Source organism: Scyliorhinus canicula, chromosome 5 (assembly GCF_902713615.1).
Source record: "Scyliorhinus canicula chromosome 5, sScyCan1.1, whole genome shotgun sequence".
Classification (NCBI taxonomy): domain Eukaryota; kingdom Metazoa; phylum Chordata; class Chondrichthyes; order Carcharhiniformes; family Scyliorhinidae; genus Scyliorhinus; species Scyliorhinus canicula.
The window spans coordinates 187,114,282-187,136,716 of NC_052150.1; the positions used below are offsets into that span (position 1 = coordinate 187,114,282).

General features: G+C 44.4%; 1 protein-coding gene across 1 annotated transcript in view; it reads left to right on the top strand.

Annotated features, from left to right (window-relative positions):
• Positions 1-22,435, top strand: part of svila (supervillin a) — a 222,769-nt gene that overhangs the window by 176,332 nt on the left and 24,002 nt on the right. Inside the window, 7 exon segments of the mRNA XM_038798250.1 lie at positions 480-621; positions 5,386-5,662; positions 7,409-7,563; positions 9,534-9,639; positions 14,308-14,515; positions 19,534-19,667; positions 21,237-21,392. Coding sequence (XP_038654178.1) covers positions 480-621; positions 5,386-5,662; positions 7,409-7,563; positions 9,534-9,639; positions 14,308-14,515; positions 19,534-19,667; positions 21,237-21,392 — 1,178 coding nt within the window.

Genomic DNA, 22,435 nt, shown 5'->3' on the forward strand with positions numbered 1-22,435 from the left:
GATAGAGGCGCCGGAGAGTGGCGACTAGGGGATGTTCTCAGTAACTTCATTGCAGTGTTAAATTAACCCTATGTGTGACACTAATAAAAATTATTATTATTATAATTAATGTCACGCAAGCAGGCCCACACCCCCTGCCTTGTTTTTAGTTGAGCTACCACAGGTTGCACAAGTTTTGCCAGAGCAGCCCAATGGGATGAAATACTTATTCATCTTCACAGCGATCAAAATGTGGGCAAATATCCTGTTAAACGTACAACTATATTCTATTAAATGGAGAGAGTACCTTTGGATGTGTGTGTTTCCTATTAATAAATATGAAATTACCACTTACTACATCAAGCAGTACGTTTAAAAAGTATATATTCCTTTTATCTAGTTCTTTGGCCAAGATTCCATTTTGAGCAATAAGTCATGTGTTAAGATGTCTGATGCCAAGTGTTAATCCTAACCAGCTGCTTGCTTTTTTCCACATGTAGGAAAGGTCAAGGTCGTCCTGATTGGGCAATTTTTGGCAGGCTGACCGAGCATAATGAAACTATTTTGTTTAAGGAAAAGTTCCTCGACTGGCTAGAATCAAAGAAGCTCTCACAGAAAACTGGAGTTGAAGAAGAGCAGAAGGTGCAGCCCTTTTGGTTACTTTATGAGCGAAGCAAAATCTTTAATCCTTTCTGTCTTTTAAAGCACCTGTGGTCTCATGTAAAACCTGATCGACTGGGGACTTTGAATATTTTAGACCTGTCAACTGATGTCGTTTTGACCAAAGTTTACAGAAATCCTAAAGTCTCACGAAACTTTGTTTCTCACAGACCATTTTACGTGAGATTTTGTGATTATATGTATTACAAAGTTTCCTCAATTTATCAGTAAATTTCTGAACAACTGTGATAAACACAAGAGAGTACGTAATTCAGATCCTTGAACTTTTAACGCCAGTCCGTTAGATGAGGAATGATAACGAACCTTAATTCCATTTATCTACCTTTGTTTGTTATCCCTTGGTACCCACCAGAATTTATTGATGGGGGAACACAAGATTTAGCCTATGCTACATCGAACGCAGTGACGGGCCATTCAGTCCAACTGATCTATGCCAATGTTTATGCTCCACATGAGCTTTCTTCCACGGCATTCACTGAATTAACAAACTATAGCAAATAATGGGCCCTGGTTTGTTTAAAAGGATTAATGCATCTTCATTGCGATTGTTGGTAGGAGAATGAAAATATCTGACCAAAGTGCCACTCGGGCACAAAGTCCCTGCTAAGAGTTTGGATTTGGATGGGCTGGTGTTGCATTTTGCCTCCAACCCAGCACATTTGAACTTGTAAATTAGCTTTTGAGTTTGAAGTACGAAGTGAGTAATCATAAAGTTAAAAATGTTACGGTAGACGTAGTTTTAATGAATTTTCAGTAGGGCTTCAATAAACTTCCTCACAGGAAACTTATACGTGTATTAAAGAAAAGTATTAGAATTTTTACATTCACAAAACTATTAATTAATATTGCTTGGATTAGTAAGATGGTTGGAAGTGGTGGATGTGAGAAGTCAGTGATAACTCTAATATTAGGAAATGTTAAGAGAATGAAAATGACCGGTGCGGATGGACAGAAAGGGGATTCAAAATATAATTCCCTGAAATGAGTGCCTTTTGATAAAGCCATAACAAAAGCTATTCAAATTTGTGGCCTTTAGGAGGAATATGAACAGGTTATAAGAGCACAGAGGTCATAATAAATTTGAGGACAGCAATTGTTAAATCATAATTGGAATACTGTGTGCAGTTTTGAAAAGAGAAAGAAAGACTCACATTGACATGGTGTCTTTCTCAACTTCAGCGTTCCAAAGTGCTTCATGGCCAATAAAGTTCTTTTGAAGCGGAGTCACTGTGTATTGTAGGAAATTCAGCCAGGTCTCACAAACAACAGATATTTTCTAGTATTAACTTTGTTTGAGAGATGTATATTGGCAAGCACAATGGGGCAAATTTTTCCACTCTTCTTCTTCTGTCATATCCTGAGGAGGCAAACTAGATTTAACATTTTGTCAGAAAGATGGCACTTCTGAAAGTGCAACGATCCCTCAGCATATGTCAGAGCTGGTGATTCATCAGGGTGATACCAGGGATTTCATAAGGATGCTATAGATATCACTTCTTAAAACAGCATGTAATATTTACATTAAATCCCACCCTAAATTCATTTTTTCCATTAACTGGAATTGTAATCTGATTTTTTTTTTTTAACTGTCCCAGTGTACACGTTACATAGAATGTACGGCACAGAAGCAGCAGGTCATTTAGTCCAACTAGTCCAAGCTCCACTCAATCCTCCCCCCATTGTTTCTTATCTAAATCTACCATTGCAACCATCTATTCTCTTCCTCTCTCAAATGCTTGCCTAGCTTCACCCTAAATGCGTCAATACTATTGGCTTCAACCACTCCCTGTGGTAGTGCGTTCCACGTTCCCACCACTCTTGTGTAAAGAAGTGTCTTCTGGATTCCGTATTGGATTTCTTGGTGACTTTCTTATATTTATGGGCTTTTACTTATGCTCTCCTCTACAAGAGGAAACATTCTCTCTGTATCCACTCTATCAAAACCATTCATAATTTGAAATACCCCTAATAGGTCACCACTCACCTTTTTTTCACGAGAAATGAAACCCAGCCTGTCATTCCTTTGTTGACATCGTCATACAGCACAGAAAATGCCCTTCAGCCCATTGTGTCTGCTCCGGTCAAAAACAACTGCCTAACCATTCTAATCCCATATTCCAGCACTTGGCCAATAGCTTTGTACGCCTTGGGATCACAAGTGCACATCTAAATACTTCTTAAATGTTATGAGGGTCTCTGCCTCCACCACCTTTTCAGGCAGTGAATTCCAAACTCCCACCACCCTCTGGGTGAAAAGGTTTTTCCTCACATCCCGTCTAAACCTCCTGCCCCTTACTTTAAATCTATGCCCCCTGGTCATTGACCCCTCCACCAATGTGAAAAGTTTATTCCTGTCTACTCTATCTACGCCCTTCATAAATTTTATACATCTCAATCTTGTCCCCCTTCAGTCTCCTCTGCTCCAAGGAGAACAATTCAAGTCTATCCAATCTCCCTCCATAAGTAACACTCTCCAGCCCAGGCAACATCCTAGTAAATCTCTTCTGCATTCTTTCCAGTGTTATCACATCCCTCCTATAATATGGATTCCAAAACTGCACACAATACTCTAGCTTGTGGCCTAACCAACATTTTATACTGTTTCAGCATAACCTCCCTGCTGTATCCATCTGCTTTCTACATTTGGGGACTGGTGGACAAGCACACCAAGATCCCTCTGATCCTTGGTTCTTCCCAGAGTCCTGCCATTTATCATGTGTTTCTTTGCCTTGTTTGTCCTGCCCAAGTGCATCAACTCACACTTAATCCGGATTGCCACAGATCAGCCCATCTGACTAACCCGACTATAAATGTATATCCCCACACATTTCTGGTATCATCCTTGTAAATCTATTCTGCACCCTCTCCAGTGTCTCTGCATCCTTTGTATAATAGTGTGACCAGAACTGCACACAGTACTCTGTTAAACAGTAGTCTAATCAAGGTTTGATACATGCTTAGCATAACTTTCCTTCATTTAAATTTTGTACTTTTAATGGTCTTGCTCATCTGTGGTAATTTTTACAACTTTAATGATGGGTATTTTTGAACCCTTAAGATCCCATTGTTCTTCTACCCCACCTAGACAGTATGCTATTGAATATTAGGGGTGGGGCACAGTGAATGATTGAGGACACATACTTTTGATATTAGTTGATGTCAAATCGACAGGATCCTGTGCACAGGATATGGACAGCTGCATTATTTTAGTACAGGATTTATAATGAGCCTGCATCTTCCTGCTCAAGATCAGTTTATTGTTCTAAATCTATAAAAGTTTTAATTTGACTTTCTTTACTTCCATCATTGTGGTGTAAATTAATCTTTCAGAAATGTACTCCGTTCCAGTGGCAAGATGAGTAAAATCCTTGACAGACTGGTTTTATTCCCTTCACTATGGCTCTCTGTGTGTGTGTTTTTTTTCATTGCGGGATAGCTAAGTGTTGGATGGCGCGTGATTATTTCCTATTGATCTCTAGTAAACCATCACAAATTCTTCCCTAATTTATCTGTGTGAAAGTGATGCATAACTTGCTTCAAAGAAAATTAACTTTCAAAATCCCATTCAGTCACAGTTGTGATGAATGTAGAAATTTAAGATGTATTGTATTAAAGCTATTTGGTGCAGTAAGGATTAGAAGCTTGTGCTAGTGTGTACGTGTGACTGCTGCAGTCATGTTTTAAAATAAGTCCTAGTTTGAAAGGTTAGGAGCTAGGGGTGCAATTAAAGCATAGTGGAACGCTTAGGCTAATGGAATTTTATCTTGATTGAGGGGATTCCCTGTGGAGTTAATTAGATTTCAGCTTGGTACGGTGATGTCATTGCTGGGTGGAGCTAAGGCATCAGGCATTTTGAGAAAGCAGTTGAGTTCCAAGTTGAAGGCAGCTATGACCTGAAGTCGAGCAGTTTTACACTCCATGCAGTTCAGTGAAAAGAGAATAATCGTCCTTAAAGCAGTGCAGACTTTTCTGAGAACAAGGGGGAGCTGAAGCACGCTGAGAAGCACATTCCGAAGACATGCAGACAGAGTTTCTACATGCGTCTGACAGGGATCCTGTCATGGATCCTTCCTTTAAAACAGTTTCAAGAGGTCTCTCCTCAAAGAACATCATAATAATCTTTATTATTGTCACAAGTAGACTTGCATTAACACTGCCACTTGCAATGCCAATTCTGGTACACAGGGAGAATTCAGAATGTCCAATTCACCTAACAACACGTCTTTCAGAACTTGTGGGAAGAAACCAGAGCACCTGGAGGAAACCCACGCAGACACAGGGAGAACGTGCAGACTCCGCACAGACAGTGATCCAAGCTGGGAATCAAACCTTGGACCCTGTCGTTGTGAAGCACTAGTGCTAACCACTGTGCTACCTTGCCACCAAGACCATCTCTGCAGAGCACGCATTCCTCTGTGCCATTTGTAGTTAAAGTGGATTGAGAGCCGAGATTAGTTTTTTTTCTTGTTTTTAGTGGTAAGAAAGATAGCAGTTGAGAATATTGAATTAAGAGGAGTAGAGGTTGGTCTAAACCAAAACCTTTCTTTCAACTGCCTTAGGAAATGTTCGTTCCAAGAAAAGAAAGAGAAGAACAGAATTTCATTTCTTTTCCAATTTACTCATTGTGTCTTTTTAAATTAAAATTCAATTTACAGCTCGGATTTTGCTAACCGGCGAAATTAACTTAGCATTTTAAACAGATAGCCTTAACTTCTTGTCTTGCAGCAGGAGCATGGGATTGATCTTAAACCATATGATGTTACGTTGATGATTCCTCAGTCTCCAGCCCCTGTTGGAACAACACTCGATGGATTAAATATTGGACGTGGCTATGGAATGGTTGAGGGAGAAGATGGAAGGCAGTTTGAGATCACTAGCCTCTCAGTTGATGTGTGGCACATACTTGAGTTTGACTACAGTAGATTACCCAAGCAGAGCATTGGGCAGTTTCATGAAGGTGATACTTATGTGGTGAAATCAAAGTACCTGGTGAGCACTACAGGTAAGTGCTGATTGTTTAAAATTAACGTACTTGATAAGTGTAATAATGCCAGGAAGCGTGGACTGAAAGGCCAAATTGGTTTAAAGCCACCTCGACAACATACAAAACAATTTGTCCCAGTCCAGGACTATCAGGAACTGCCAGTCAGGATCTGGGAGCTCCATTTAAAGGTCCTGCTAACAAACCCCAGCTGGGCGGTTATTCACCCACTCACCACAGGCACCTGAATCTTCATCTTCCGGGGGGGAATTACTTTCAAGTACCCCATAGGCCGGGTCCCCTTGCCGGAGGTAGTCACAATGTCAAAGGTTGTCAAAGATGTCGTCTCTGCTGAAATTATGTCCACAAGAGTGGGTTCCCTACCTCTCTGGTGGTCCAGGTGTTTTCCACAGTTGGACTTTGACTTGGTAAGATACTGGACCAGTCTTTTCCAGTATGCCTCCTGGCTGATGTTAACGGCTGGCCGTCACTTGCATAAATAGAAAATTCCCGCTGACCCCAGCCATCTCCGTGACCTGGCCAGTGAACAGCACCTTCCCTCCCATCTGCTCCGCAGTGCAACGAAGATCAGTTTTGGCAGGGAGGGAGCAGGATCGGATTGGTAACTGACTGGCTTAATTTCGACTGCCCCTTTACCTAGTGACCAACAATGAATGAAAATCAGGCCAGGTATTATTTGTGCTGAGTCAGTTCAGGGATTTTGGGTACAGACGAAATAAGAAGGAATGAATGAATAACATTTTATCCCAAACATAACCACTTCAGTGAATTCCTTGATGTAGTCGACAACCCTTCTGAAATTCCATTAGCTCAGGACTAATGCAAGATGAGTTCCGATGAAGGGCCACCGACCTGAAATGTTAACTCTGTTTCTCTCTCCACAGATGCTGAGTGTTTCTAATATTTTCAGTTCCTATTTAAGATTTCCAACATCTGCAGTATTTGGTTTTGTAGTGATGAAAATGCAAGGTCTTTGCAGTCACTGTTCTAAGGGAACAAGACTGGGGGTGGAATATTACGAGGGGTGGGGGGGGGGGGGGGGGGTTAGATGGCTCGCACACACCCTAAAGTTGGCGTGGAGTAGACCTACCCCACACTGGCCCACCCCTGCAGCCATAAAGTGCAGTGGCCACCGGCCAGGGTGAATAGACCTCTGAGGGGGAGGTCCAGTTGGCCACCAGCTCCATCAGTAATGGCAGTGCCAAGGACGATTAGTGGACCCTGCAATGAGTAAGAAGGAGGAGGCCCGTGGATCCCCAGAAACAGGCACGTCCGAAGTCTTGGGCAGGCAGGGTTTGGGGTGCCTCCACGGCGAAAGCATGCTCAGTGGGGGACGTGAAACACAGCCCTAGGATTCTGAAAATCTGTGTATGTTAGAAATCTCATGACCTGTACCAAGGTAGTGGGATGCAGTTAGCGATTGGCATTTCTGTAACACTGGATACAGATTGGCAGCCAAGTTAATAGGAAAGAAAACCAAGCAGGTGTGAAACAGGCTGCCAATGAGTTATCATCACTTCTGCACTGCTACCAAAGACCCCGTTATATACAAAATAATCTCGGCACTATACAGCGTGATGGATCAGCAGCGGGCACGGCATTTGGGAGAATATTCAAAGAGAAAATATCCTCCATACAGGTGGATTTTGGAGATTCTGTCATCCATGGGGACATCCATCCATTGATTCTGTTGACGTGTAAATCTATTTTTGGTTTCTTTATGTATTCTTTATTTGGTTTCTTCAGTTGGCAAAAGGCAGAAGTCTGAGCTTGTTCGAAACACTGCTGTCGGGAAGGAGAGATGTGTGTACTACTTCTGGCAAGGCCGTCACTCAACTGTGAGCGAGAAAGGAACTTCAGCTCTTATGACTGTAGAATTAGACGAGGAGCGCGGAGCACAGGTGAGTCTTTCCTACCAATCCATGTCATGGTGATTCCTGGCACGGCACAAATGCACAGTTGTGATTTATTCATGAAATACATTAAAAATGGATTCTATTTCCAGTGACAGAATAACAGGTAATTGTTTTGTCATAATAATTTGTGCTTTTAAAAAAAAAAACGGAGCACGTTACTTTTCATCACTCTTCCAGGTAGCAACTTCAGAAATCAAAATGACCGAGGTAAGCTGTTAGTTAGATAATGACAAATTCAAGCTAAAACAGAGCACTGTAATGAATTGTGTTGGGGGGGGGGTCATTTCCTAGGTAACTCCAATTGCATTTCAGCAGGTATAATTCGTATCACTTAATAGAGTTATCTGCAGAGCAAATTTTAACATCTCACAATTTGTTTTAAATTAATATTGGATAGAGGTTTGACCACTGAAACTTCGGACTTTTAATAAATTCCATAGGCTGACTAGTTGGGGGGAGGGGGGTCTTTAATTTTTGAATCACATCTACATTCAGCAAGCAACACTAATGCAGATATTGCTGGATTCTCTGAGAATGGGATAGATTCCAGGCTTAGTATCATTAGGAATGAGATTTTCAAGAACTGGAGATGCCAGGCAGAAATAAAGGGCCCGATTTAACCGCAAGAAATCTGTCTCCGGTTTTGGGCGGGTTTAGCAGGGTGTTTCCCAGCAGCTGCAGCGCCAAGAAACACCCCACTGTTCAGCGGCACTTTGTCCTTTTGTTTTGACCTCGGGGTGTTTCTCTCTGCCGAGGCTGAACTTAGAGTCATTTCCTAATGGCAAATCAGGCGCCATTTTGTCTGACCGCCCCTATTTTTTATCCTTGCCCCCAACTACCAGGAACACCCCCTCACCCGGGTCTGATCAGTGGCAGTGCCAACTGGGCGCCCTGCCAGTTCCCTGTCAGCCTAGCTAGCAGTGCCACCCAGGCATTGATACTGCCAGGCTGGCAATGCCTGGATGACAGAGTGCCAGGGTGCCACCCTGCCCTGTCTCAACCACCCGGGGGTCTATAGTGGCCTGGGACGCAACCTCATGTGCCATTATGACTTTGCCCAGGTTTGTGGAAACCAGTACTAAACAGCTCCCTGGTGAGGTCTTCCAGGTGCCAGACGATTCCCACGAACACCTATTTAAATAATTGTTCATTTAAATATGCCGATCTGGATTACGCCCAGGGAGAGCGTGATGCAGACCACGACTTTCCGCGAGACTCCGTTAAATCATGCAAGTTTCAACGCCCTCTTCCCGACACCAAGTCTGGCACAAGGAGGCAGTCAAATCGTGCCTATTTTCTCATTACTTACCATTATTTCACTGTTTGTTTCATGGTTGTATCCGGATTTGTTTTTGCCTTGCCCTATTTAATTTCCATTCCTCCTGTTTTTATTGTGCTTTTCAGTTCTTTTCTCAGTCTGTTGCCCCCCCCCCCCACCCGATCCACAGTTAAAAGTGCCTACGTGGTGGTGAACAACCTTTTTAGAATGCTGATCTCTGAAGTGAAATCCAGAGGTTATTTGTATCTGTTGCTCCTTTGCTTGTACTATGAAAGAACCATGTTTAATGGTGGTTAGCAATGCTGCCTCGCAGCGCCAGAGACCCGGGTTAGATTTCAGCCTTGGGTAACTGTGCGGAGTCTGCACGTTCTCAGTGTCTGCGTGGGTTTTCTCCGGGTGCCCAGATTTCCTCCCACAGTCCAAAGATGTGCAGGTTAGGTGGATTGGCCATGCTAAATTGCCCCTTAGTGTCCAAAGATGTACTAGTTAAGTGGGGTTACGGAGATAGAGAGGGGGATACACCTGGGTTGGGTGCTCTTTCAGAGGGTCGGTGCAGAATCGATGGGCCAAATGGCCTCCTTCTGCACTGTCAGGATTCTATGGATTAATGGTCTGGATTCATTTTTTTAATAGTTCAAATACTTAACTGTATTTTATTAACCTTTTATTATTCCAGGTCCAAGTGTTGCAGGGGAAGGAGCCACCCTGTTTCCTGCAGCTGTTTCAAGGAGGAATGATTGTGCATGCTGGTAAAAGGGAAGAGGAAGAAGAAAGCTCACAAAGTAAAAACTCCTTGTGGTTTTGTGTCTTGTTAGCTGTTACATGATAGCGTAGGACTGGCTAAAACTAACAGTGCATTGCAATCGGACCCTGACATTCAATCAGATAGTTCTCTGCCAGTAAAAATTAATGGGTGGAGAAATTAATTTGCATGCTGCACAGACTTACTTTGATTCCCCTGGGACTGCTGCACCACAGGCCCGCCATCTGCGTGGCATCAGTGTTCTCCATATTTTTCAAATGCAAGTATCTAAAGCAATTTTCTCATTGTGCTGTGTATATTGAAGCATGTTTGCTTGTGTACGATCTGTTTATACATAGTTTACCTGTTGTTTGCTTTAATGTAGTCATGGCACTAGAGTGACAATCAGTGGTCGTGCCCCAGCACGGAAGGTTATGATTATGAATTCAGTAAATTCTCCCACCGGAGAGAATGAATTGGGTAATTAATGAAGGAAACCTACCGTCCCAACTTGGTGTAAATAAACTCCAGTGTAGTTCATTCATGATCCAATCTGTGGTGGTCTAGGCTGCCAGTCGGTTATAAGCTGCTCATTGCTCCTCAAAACATGCTTCTTTTTTCATTCTTTACTGATTTTGCATATATTGTCCCCTAGTTCCCTTCCCATTCTTTTCTTCTTTTCTCTCTCCCCCCCCCCCCCCCCCCCCCCCCCCCCACCCCCCTGCATCACATACTTTGTGTGATTCACAGGGCTGTCAGTTCCAGCCCTCCATCGTTGCAGGTGTAGAGATTGCCAGTTGGAACTGCACGAGTCCAGCATTATCACAGGGGATCGACGTTTGCTATTCAGGTTGCTGGGTTGCAGATGTCAGCTGTGCTGCTCTCGGGAGACTTATAGGAGAGGCCACAAAGGGAAGGGAAGGGAAATTATTTCCTGACGACGATTGCTTACCTCCTTACAGTTGCTATGGAGTAACGTTAACAGAGGTTTAGATCAGTCACAGGCAGTTTGTGGCCCAGAGGATTTAAGGGAATTTCAAGCTCTCGCCTTTCAATCTGACTTAATAACCTCGCAGAAACTGCACAAGAAAATGATAGCGTCAGCTAATTAAGGGGAAGTATTAAACACTGATTAGAACATGGACAGAATGAAGGAAAAGTTATTCTCTGCATACACTGCAGTTCACTGATCTACTGCTTACTGTAACCTCTGCCAGCATACTCACTTCTGAAGGAATATTCAGTGATGGACGCAGGGATAAACCCAGCAACTGCAGGCCATTCAGCTTAACCTCGACAGTGGGAAAGCTTTTAGAAACAATAATCTGGGACACGGGTACTTGCGCCTTTGTGGATTAATTAAGAAAGCCAGCACAGGTTTGTTAAAGGCAGATTGTGTTTAAGTAATCGGCTTGAGTTATTTGATGAGGTAACAGAGAGGACTGATAAGGGGACAGTGTGGTGTATGTACAAGCTTCCAAAAGGTGATCAAAAAGCATTACATGCTTGCCAGTAAAATCAAAACCCACGGTATAAACAGAAAAGTGGCGGCATGGGTGCAGAATAAAAAATAGACGGTGCTGCAAATACTCACCGGGTTGGACAGCATCTTTTCGAGAGAGACGAGTGTTAACGTTTCAAGTGGGATAATAATCTTTATTGTCACAAGTAAGCTTACATTAAGACCCCAATGAAGTTACCGTGAAAATCCCCTAGTCGCCACACTCCGCCGCCTGTTCGGGTGCACTAAGGGAAAATTCAGAATGTCCAATTCACCTAACAAGCACGTCTTTGGGGACTTGTGGGAGGAAACCAGAGCACCCAGAGGAAACCCGCGCAGACAGTGACCCAAACCGGGAATTGAACCTGGAACCCTGGTGCTGTGAAGAAACGGTGCTAGCTACTGTGTCTGAACAGTCACGTCCATGTCCAACCAGAAACGTTAACTCTCTCTCTTTCAACAGATGCTGAGTATTTGCAGCACTTTGTTTTTTTTATTTCAGGCTTCCAGCATCCACAGTATTTTGTTTTTATTCTGGCATGGATGCAAATATGGCTGAGTGATAGCAAACAGAGAATAGTGGTGAATGGTTGTTTTACAGACTGGAGGAAAGTGTACAGCGGGGTTCCCTGGCGTGGGTACTTGGACCACTGCATTTCTTGATCTACATTCATGACCTTTTAGACTCACATATACAGGCAGCGGTTTCAAAATTCACAGATGGCACAAAACTCTGAAACTTTATGAACCGTGAGGAGGATAGTAAAGAAGTTTCACGGGAACATAAACTGGTGGAGTGGGTGGCTTTGCCGATTAAATTTAATGCAAAGGAGGTGTGAAATGGTCCATTGTTATGGAAGCGTAAGGTGAGCTGCGATGAAGGGTACAACTCAAAAGGGTTGCATAAAAAAGGAGACCTGCGGAGAAGGGGGGGGGCGGAAATAACTGCACCAATTTTTTACGGTTGTGAAGGCGGTTTAAACGCCACATTAGATCCTGGTTTGCAGGAAAGGTTTTAAAAAAAAAAAACGAGGAAATTAGCACCTATATGAAACACACTTTCATCCTCATTTGGAGTATTGTGTCCAATCCTAGCACGTGCATTAGGGAGGATGGTTTTGAGAGAGTGCAGAAAAGATTTCTGACTGGTCCCAGTAATGAGAAACCTCAGTTGCGTTGATAGATTGGAGAAGCTGAAGTTGCTCTCCTCACAGAAGACAGGTTTCAGAGGAGAATTGAGAGAGGTGTTCTGATGATGAGGGATCTAGAGAGAGTACAGAGAGAAACTGTCCCCATTGGTGAAGAATTAAGAACCACAGTTCACTGATTTACGGTAATTGGCAAAAAAGAACAAAAGCAGCATGGGAAAAAGCTCCTAGGTAATGAGTGGTTAGAATCTGGATTAGTTGAGAGTGTGGTGGAGGTAGACTCATGGTATTCAGAAGGGAATTGGATAAGCACCTGAAGACATGAAATGTTGCAGTGCTTTGGAGAAGGACAAGGGGAGCGAGAACGAGCACAGGCACAATGGCCGTGATTTTCGGGTCTGTTAGCCATGGACGCAACTCCCGCTATGGCCTCTAAATCTAGTGAGAGGGCCGTAACGAGATTTGCACCGGTGAGATTCCAATTTGAGAACTTCCCTGCCCCCCCCCCCCCCCCCCCCCCCCCCCCACCCCCACCCCCACCAGTGATATGATCAAGTTCACACTCAAAAAGAGCTTGAACCTGATTTCCATGAGCTTACATTCATTTAAATATAATTAAAAGGCTTTACACTGTGACGTCCGGCCCCATGTAATGTCCCACTCCCCCGGCGGAGTGACATCACACCAGCACAAATCATTTACTGGTTTTGGGAAAACGTAAACTAATTGTGATGACCACGCCGGGGGTGCGGAGGTGTTTGGGGGTTGAGGTCCAAGACTAGGCATTGCCAAATGCTGGGGCACTGATGTAGGCATTCTGGGGGACATTGCCAAGGGGTAACCCTCCTCCATTGAGAGAGGGGGACTTCCCCTTGTGTGTGTGGTAGGCGGAAAGAAGGGTGTGTGCCAACGAACGTGTGGGGGGTGGAATAGGGGGAAAAGTGCCTGTGATACCTCCTTGTTAGGGGAGTTGCCCTGAAGTTTGTGGGGATGATGTCCTCCATGGCCGTGGAGGGAGGTTATTTTTTTTTCCCTCCCAGATCAGGCGCCCTTTAAAGATGGTGGAACTGAGCTTGCTGGCCCTATCGGGCTCGGCCCTGCCAGAGTGATGGTGCAAACAATGGCACCTGATTTTTTTTTCCACAAGTGTGCCAGAAGATCCGGTCGGAAAACTTGGTGGTGTTTGTGGAGAAAAACACAGTCGGTTTTCCTCCAGTGCCTGACTTTTTTATTGAAAATTCCGCCCCATGGGTTTGAAAGACCACTTTCAAATGTGCTGTTAATATTGTATGATATTGCAAACTGGAAAAGAAGTAAGGTCTAAATGAGGAAAAACGCGTATTGTTTTCAGTTCTTGATTTTTTTTTGATTTATGTAAGTTGTGTAGTTGCAGAAGCCTGACTTTCAATATTCAAATCTCATATTTTCGCAAATGTTTTCGTAGTATCGGCCCATCAAGTCTACACCGATCCTCTGAAACAGCACCCCAACCCAGGCTCAATCCCCCTCCCTATCCTTGTGACCCCACCTCGGGGCAATTTAGCGTATCCAATCCACCTAACCTGCACATCTTTGGATTGTGGGAGGAAACCGGAGCACCCGGAGGAAACACACGCAGACGCAACACACGCAGACGCTGGTAGAAAGTGCAAACTCCACACAGACAATTGCTTGAGGTCGGAATCAAACTCTGGTCCCTGGCGCTGTGAGGCAGCAGTGCTAACCACTGTGCCACCATGCCGCCCTTTAATGCAAATCTAATCATCTCAAAATAAACTGCAATCTTGTACAAAACAAAAAATTTAAGTAGAAATTTTAAAGCTACATTTTCCAAACAGAAACACAACCTCCTTTATCACATAACCCTAAAGAAGGTATTTTGAGAATAATGTGGCCTTTTCTCCTATCCTGTGGGAATCTGCATAAACTGGAGCATGGTAAAGAGACATCTGGTTTTCTGTTGAAAGACACCATGTGCACTGAAAATATTTTTGCTTTTCAGCTTGTGTGAAACGAAGAGTATTGATTCTGATCCACTTTCTGATACTGCCCTCTGTAGGTGACTGGCGGTTGTACTGTGTGCGAGGAGAGCTTCCTATGGAAGGAAATCTGCTTGAAGTCGCTTGTCATTGCAGTAGCCTAAGATCCAGAACCTCCATGATCCTGCTGAATGTAAACAAGGCGGTCATCTATCTGTGGCATGGTTGCAAAGCACAGCCACATACGAAGGTTGTAGGAAAGACTGAAGCAAATAAAATCAAGGAACTGTAAGTGATACCGACTTGGGCAGACCAATGATTGCCATAAGCCTGTATTCCTGTAACAAAACATTTTAACAAATTATCCCATGTGGAACTTTAGTCTTTGGTGGAAAGGAATATTTTAACAGTTAATAAAGAGAGTTTTCCCTTTGAAAGAAAACCTCTTGATAATCTCTTCTAAGTATACGGGTGATTTTCTATTACTCATTCTCATCTGATCGTGTAGGTTGTGAAGGGCTGCAGGCCATGTGATAGTGCTTCCACATATTGTTAGATGGGGAATTCCAGAATGTTGACCCGGCAGCAAGGAAGGAAAGGCTGATATATATCAAAGTCATGATGGTGTGTGACTAGAAGGAGGTGATATTCCACAGTTGCTGCTCTTGTCCCTCTCGGGAGAGGAAGCTGCTGTTGAAGTAGCCTTGATGAGTTGATGCAATGCAACCTGTAGTTTAGACAAATTGCAGCAATAGTGTGCAGACGTGGAGGAGGTGTATATTCAGGCCAGTGCTGGGACTCTTCTCAGACTAACTGCACTGTCTTAGAGGGGCGTGGAGAGGGTTTGATGGTCAGTTTGTGAACCATTCATTGCAGAGTACTCCGCCTCTGACCCTCTGCTGTTATAGCCATGGTGTAAATTTGGCTGGTCCATTTCAGTTTCTGCTTGATGCTACGTATTGTTGATTATCCTAAGGACACATGCTGAGAACTCCATTGGACATTATAAAAGCTGTTTGGCGATATCAGTGCCAAGGTTTGCTGTCCATGTGTGGCTGATGTAATTAGAAAGCTGATGAGCTGTTATATTAACATTATATTCATATTTCTATATGCACATTGTGTTCGAACCTATTCTCAGCTTAATGTTCTTTGGCCTGACCAGACTGATATTCAGCTCTCTTGTTTGAAGATTTTAGGATGGGCTTTTTTTTTAAAGTCAGTAGTATATAATTATCTATAATGACCGATAGCCTCTATGGTTATAGAACCTCATAGGTTCCCCAGCGTTGTATTTATGGGGTATCCCTACGATGTGCTGGGAATTCCTCCAGGAAGTTCCCATGTAAGGGTTTACCCAACAATTGCCCAGAAGTGCTAACTTCCTCTGGACAATTGCACTGGGCTGGGAATCATCCAACCGTATTGATTTAAATCCCTAACTTCGGATGGTTCAGCCAATTTTACCTTGAGAAGGGAAAAAAAAATCTAACTCCATAGTAACTGATTAAATACCCAGACTAGCCTCGAACGGGACACCCCGCACAAACAGGACCCCCCCCCCCCCCCCCCCCCCCTCCAGAAGACCCACCACACCGACACCATACCCGACCCAACTCGACACCCCCAGTGGACAAAATGTTACTACTTCAGACCAGTCCATCCTAATTAAGGGACAATTTAGCTTGGCCAATCCATTTACCCTGCACATCTTTGGGTTTTAGGGATGAGACCCGGGGAGAATGTGCAAACTCTACACGGTCAGTGACCTGGGGCCGGGATCGAACCTGGGTCCTCGGCACTGTTAGGCAGCAGTGAAACCTCTGCTTTACAGCCATAACAATGGGGAGTGACTTTCATTTCTGCATCCCAGTTCTCGATGACGATCCTGCCATGGGCGTGCTTCACTGCTCCTGTCCCACCCAACCTGAGCGAGGAAAGTTGGGCAAGACTGGGGCTCAGGAATCCCAGCGTTGGTAAATCCGGTGAGAATGGAAATCTGCTGGAGATTGCCACTCAGCAGAAGTTACGGGCAAATAGCTCTTTTTTTCTGTCTTAGTTAAATTAATAAAGATATGGGTGGCATGGTGTTGCAGTGGTTAGCACTGCTGTCTACGGCGCTGAGGACCCAGGTTCCATCCCAGCTCTGGGTCACTGTCCGTGTGGATTTGGCACATTCTCCCGTGTCTGCGTGGGTTTCACCCTCACAATCCAAAGATGTGCAGGCTAGGTGGATTGGCCACGCTAAATTGCCCCTTAATTGGAGAAAAATAATTGGCCACTCGAAAAAAAATTTCAATTAAGAAAGTTATGGCAGAGGGATGGGGGGGGGCTGGCGTTGCCCAACCTCTCGGGGTATTACTGGGCGGCCAACGTGTCGATGGTGCGTAAGTGGGTGATGGAGGGGGAGGGGGCAGCATGGAAACGGATGGAGAGAGCGTCCTGTGGGGATACAAGCCTGGGGGCCCTGGTAACGGCGCCGTGGCCGCTCCCTCCCACGAGGTATACCACGAGTCCGGTGGTGGCGGCTACCCTCAAGATTTGGGGGCAGTGGAGGCGACATAGGGGAGAAGTGGGGGGCTCGATGGAGGCTCCGTTAAGGGGGAACCATAGGTTCGTCCCGGGGAACATGGATGGGGGATTTCGGGGATGGTATAGAGCGGGCATTAGACAGCTGAAGGACCTGTTTATCGACGGAAGGTTTGCGAGCCTGGGGGAGTTGGAAGAGAAATTTGGGCTCCCGCCGGGAAACATGTTTAGATATCTGCAGGTAAAGGCATTTGCTAGACGGCAGGTGGAGGGATTCCCTGCGCTCCCCGCGAAGGGGGTGAGTGACAGGGTGCTCTCGGGGGTCTGGGTCGGGGAGGGGAAGATATCCGATATCTACAAGCTTATGCAGGAGAAGGAAGAGGCGTCAGTAGAGGAGCTGAAAACGAAGTGGGAGGGGGAACTGGGGGAACAGATCGAAGACGGTACATGGGCTGATGCCCTGGAGAGGGTAAATTCTTCCTCCTCGTGTGCGCGGCTTAGCCTCATCCAATTCAAGGTGCTGCATAGGGCCCACATGACTGGGACGAGGATGAATAGGTTCTTTGGGGGTGAAGATAGGTGTGCCAGGTGCTCGGGGAGTCCAGCGAACCATGCCCATATGTTCTGGGCATGCCCGGCATTGGAGGAGTTCTGGAAGGGGGTGGCGAGGACGGTGTCAAGGGTGGTGGGATCCAGGGTCAAGCCAGGATGGGGACTCGCGATCTTTGGGGTTGGGGTAGAGCCGGGAGTGCAGGAGGCGAAAGAGGCCGGTGTGCTGGCCTTTGCGTCCCTAGTAGCCCGGCGAAGGATTTTGCTACAGTGGAAGGACGCGAGGCCCCCAAGCGTGGAGACCTGGATCAATGACATGGCGGGCTTTATTAAGCTTGAGAAGGTTAAATTCGCCCTGAGAGGATCGGTGCAAGGGTTCTTTAAATGGTGGCAACCTTTCCTCGACTTTCTGGCTCAACGATAGGGTACTGGGACAGTAGCAGCAGCAACCCGGGGGGGGGGGGGGGGGGTGGGTGGGTGGGTGGGGGGGTGGGGGGGGGGGGGGGGGCGTTGATTATGTTAGCTTATTTTATTTAAATTTGATTTATCTAATTTTAATTTATGGTTAAGTTCTCTTGTTTGGGGGGGGGGGTGGGGGAATGTGATACATGTGATGTTACGGTATGGGGGGAATTGTGGGTGTTATGGGGCTGTTAGTTGCATATTACTGCTTTTTGCTATACTTTTTGTTATATTTTCTGCAAAAAATTCCAATAAAAAAATTTAAAAAAAAAAAAAAAGAAAGTTATGGCATAAAATAGTACTTATTTCTCAAGTTTCTTTGTAAAAATACTACATTTTTCAAATGAAGAAAGCCCTCATGACTTCAGTGCAGTACTCCGGTAAAGCTACACTATCAGAGGTGCTGCCTTTTGGATGAGACATTAAATCAAGGCCCCCCCCCCATCTGCCTATAAAAATATCCCATTAGGCTATTTGGAAAAAGAGGAACAGAGTTCATCCCTGTTTCCGCATGATATTTATTCTTCAGCAAATATTACTAAAACAAATGGAATGTTATTGTTTCTGTAAGGAGAATGGAATATAAAAGTCATTCAGTTTTGGTACAGTTGACCAGGGCATTGGTGAGACCACATCTGGAATACAGTGTACAGTTTGGTCTCCTTATTTAATAAAGGATATCATTGGAATTTGAGCAATGAGAAGGTTCACTTGACTGATGCCTGGGCTGAGTTTTATTGTATGAAGAAAAGTTTTACAGGTTGGGCCTGTATCTGTTGGCATTTAGAAGAATGAGAGTTGATTTTATTGATGGGGTGGATTTTATTGACAGGGTGGTTGCTCTCTCTTTACGGGAGAGCTTAGAACTAGGAGACACACTTAAAATAAGGGGTCTTCCATTTTAAGACTATGATGAGATTAACTGTTTTTCTCTCGGTGAGCTGTTAGTCTGTAAAATAATCTTACCCAGAGATCAGTAGAGGCAGGTCATTGATTATTTTTAAAGCTAAATTGGATAAATCCTTGACTGACCAGGGAGTCGAAGGGTTTTTATTCATTCAGGAGATATGGACATCGCTGGCTCGGCCAGCATTTATTGCCCATTCCTAATTGCCTTTGAGGAAGTGGTGGTAAACGGCCTTCTTGAACCACTGCAGCCCATGTGGTCTGTGGAGGGAGTTTAGGATTTTGACCCAGAAATGGTGATGCATTTCCAAGCCAGGATGGTGAGTGGCTTGGAGGAGAACTTTCTGATGGTGGTGTTCCCATGTATCTGCTCCCCTTGCCCTCCTAGATGGTTTGGAAGGTGTTACGGTAAGGATCCTTGGTGAGTTGGGTTTAGGGAGTAAACAGGAAAGTAGAGGGCACAGTTGGATTAGCCGTGATCTTAACAAATGGAAAAGCAGGCTCAAGGGGCCGAATGCCGTACCCCTGCTCCGAATTCAAATGTTAAAACAGGATATTGATCATCCATCAGATTGCTGTGTAATCTAGATGTGCACAAATTGGTTGCCTTGTTGACGTTAGTGGCAACACTTTTTTTAAAATAAAAGAAGCTTAAATGGCTGTACGAAATGCTATATTAATGAGAGGCTTTTCTTTTTCTTCATTATAAAATAAAGTAAACTGGATATTGACATGCTCCACTCTAAAATATATTTTAGTTAAAGCTCACAAACCAAATGCTAGATTGGACTGAAACTGAACTTTAATCAATGTGTTTGTAACTGCAACAGATTATAGAATTCCTTAACCATGTTTTGCAGGCGTCCACTGGAAGCAGGACTTCACAGTAGCATCAATGTGACTGTACATGAATGTGATGAGGGGGCTGAAATGGTGGCTTTCTTTGAAGCATTAGGAAGAAGAGACCGAAAGGCCTACGACTGCATGTTGCAAGGTAACCAGTGTTCTCTGACAGTTATGAAATATTTCTACAGGTAAATAATGACAAGATTGTGAGGTGAAAAAGTCTATCTTATAAGGGGTGGCACAGTGGGTATCACTGAAGCCTCGACTGCAGGGCCCCGGGTTCAACTCTGACCTCGGGTGACTGTGTGGAGTTTGCACTTTCTTCCCCCTGTCTGCGTGGGTTTCCTCTGGGTGCTCCAGTTTCCTCCCACAGTCTAAAGATGTGCAGGTTAGGTGGATTGGTCATGCTAAATTGCCCTTAGAGTCCAAAAACTGTTAGGTGGTGTTACTGGGTTATGGGGTAGGGTGGCGATGTGGGCTTAAGTAGGGTGCTCTTTCCAAGGGCAGGATGGGCCGGCTAAATGGTCTCCTGCACTGTAAATGCTATGATCTATTATTGCCTCTACTTTATGATTCAGAGAGGAGAAGAACTATCTCCATCTGCTTGTGCCAGAGAGATTCCTTCCAGTCCCCATATAAAACTTTGCATTGGATGGGAACAAACTGTAAGATGTAGTTGGTGGTGAGCAAAGGTACTAAGTGAGTTTATGTACTAAAGCCTTGTAACATAACATCCTCGCCCATGATTCTATTCTTGTCCTCATCTGTAACATGAACTGGTAAGCATTTGTTCAATGTTTTAAAGGTTGCCTACATAACATAGTAATATCTATTTAATATGTGAACAGTCCGAGTCTTGAAAACAGAAGTGTCACTGTAATCTATTTCAACCTGGATCAGTTGGTATCATTCTCAATCAACAATATCTTGCATTTGTGTAGCACCTTTAATGTGGTAGAACATTCCCAGTGCTCCTCACAGGAACACCATCAGAGTTAACCTGACACCATCTACAGAAGGAGATATTGTCAAAAGGCTATGGATTCAAGCCCCATCCATGACTTTAGGACATAGAATCCATAGAATCCCCACAGTGCGGAAGGAGGCCATTCGGTCCATCGAGTCTGCACCACCCCTCCAAAGGACAGGTCTATCTAGACCCACTCCCCCGCCCTGTCCCCGTAACCCCGCGCATTGTTCACGGCCAATCCACCTAACCGGCACATCGTTGAACTGTGGGCGGAAACCAGAGCGCGCATGGAAACCCACGCAGACACGGCGAGGGCACGCAAACTCCACGCAGACATTGATCCAAATCTGGAATCGAATCCGGGCCCTCGGATAGCACTCTCAACACAATATTGATGGAGTTGGAAATGTCATGCTTTGAGTGAGATGTGTGAGATGTACTGTTTCATGATTGTGATAGACGTTTTAAGAATTCGCAGGGTGTAACTTCAATGATGAATATTGCCCAAACTATCCGTTCATCTCAATTCTTGATGTGTCCTTCAAATCTTTTATTGCGTAAGAAATGCCTAGAGACATGTTTTGGAGAGGCGTGATAAAATACTTATACAGATGATATTTACTTTGTTAAAATGTGCCCTTGTTTGCATTACACTTCCGTTTATAATCTCCATGTCCTGTTGAAATGTTAGGAACTTCTACTCCTTTCCTCTTATGATTGAAAACTAAACACACAATATATTCACAGATCCTGGAAAATTCAACTTCACTCCTCGGCTCTTTATCCTCAGTAGTTCATCTGGAGAGTTCATTGCCGCTGAGTATCTATATCCTGCCAGAGATCCTACCATGGTCAACTCAATGCCATTTTTGCAAGAAGATCTATATGCAGCCCAGCAACCAGGTTAGTTTTATTTCTTGTACTTGGGAGGAGATTATCCTAGCCTAAGATCACAATGGAAGAAGTGAACAAGGGATTGATTAACTCTTTCAAAAAGGACAACTAACTGACTGGATATGGGGCGCTAGCTATCCACCTAATCTATAGGCAGAGATGATTATGCTGATTCCTCCATTGCAGAGGTTTGGAGGGTAGAGAAAGGTATGTGAAGCTCAGCAAGCTTAAGATGTGGGATAGATATTTTATTTATTTTTTGTTTAATTCATTCGTGCGATAAGGTATCACTGGTTAGTCCAGCATTTATTGTCAATCCCTAATTGTCCTTGAGGAATTGGTGGTCTGCTGCTTTCCTGAACTACTAAATGCCCATGTGGTGTAGGTTCACTCACAGTGCTGTTAGAAAGGTAGTTCCAACTTTTTAACCTAGAGACAGTGAAGGAACAGTGATATATTTCCATGTCAGGGTGGTGTGTGGCTTGAAGAGGAACTTGGTTTCTAGATGACAGGGTTTGGTTGATGTTGAAGGAGTCTCGATGAGTTGCTGCAATGCATTTTGTAGATGGTGCACACTGTTGCCACTGTGCATCGGAATGAGTGAAAGTTTACGCTGGTAATGGGGTGCCAATTGGGCAGGCTGCTTTGTCCTGGATGGTGTTCATCATGCCGAGTATCGTTGGAGCTCCACTCGTCAAGGAAAGTGGAGAGTATTCCATAACACCCCTGGCTTGTGCCTTGTCTATGGTGGACAGGGTTTGGGGAGTCGAGTGATGTGTTACTCTATAGAATTCTCAGCCTCTCCTAGCCACAGTATTTATATGGTTATTCCAATTCAGTTTCTGGTCAATGGTAGCCCCCAGGATGTTGATAGTGGGGGATTCAGCGATGGTAATGTCATTGAATCTCATGGGTTGATGGTTAGATTCGCTCATAGAGCTAGTCATTGCCTGACTTGTGTGGCACGAATGTTACTTACCCACTTATCAGCTCAAAACTGGATATTGTTCAGGTCTTTCTGCATATGGACACCCACTGCTCATATATCTGAG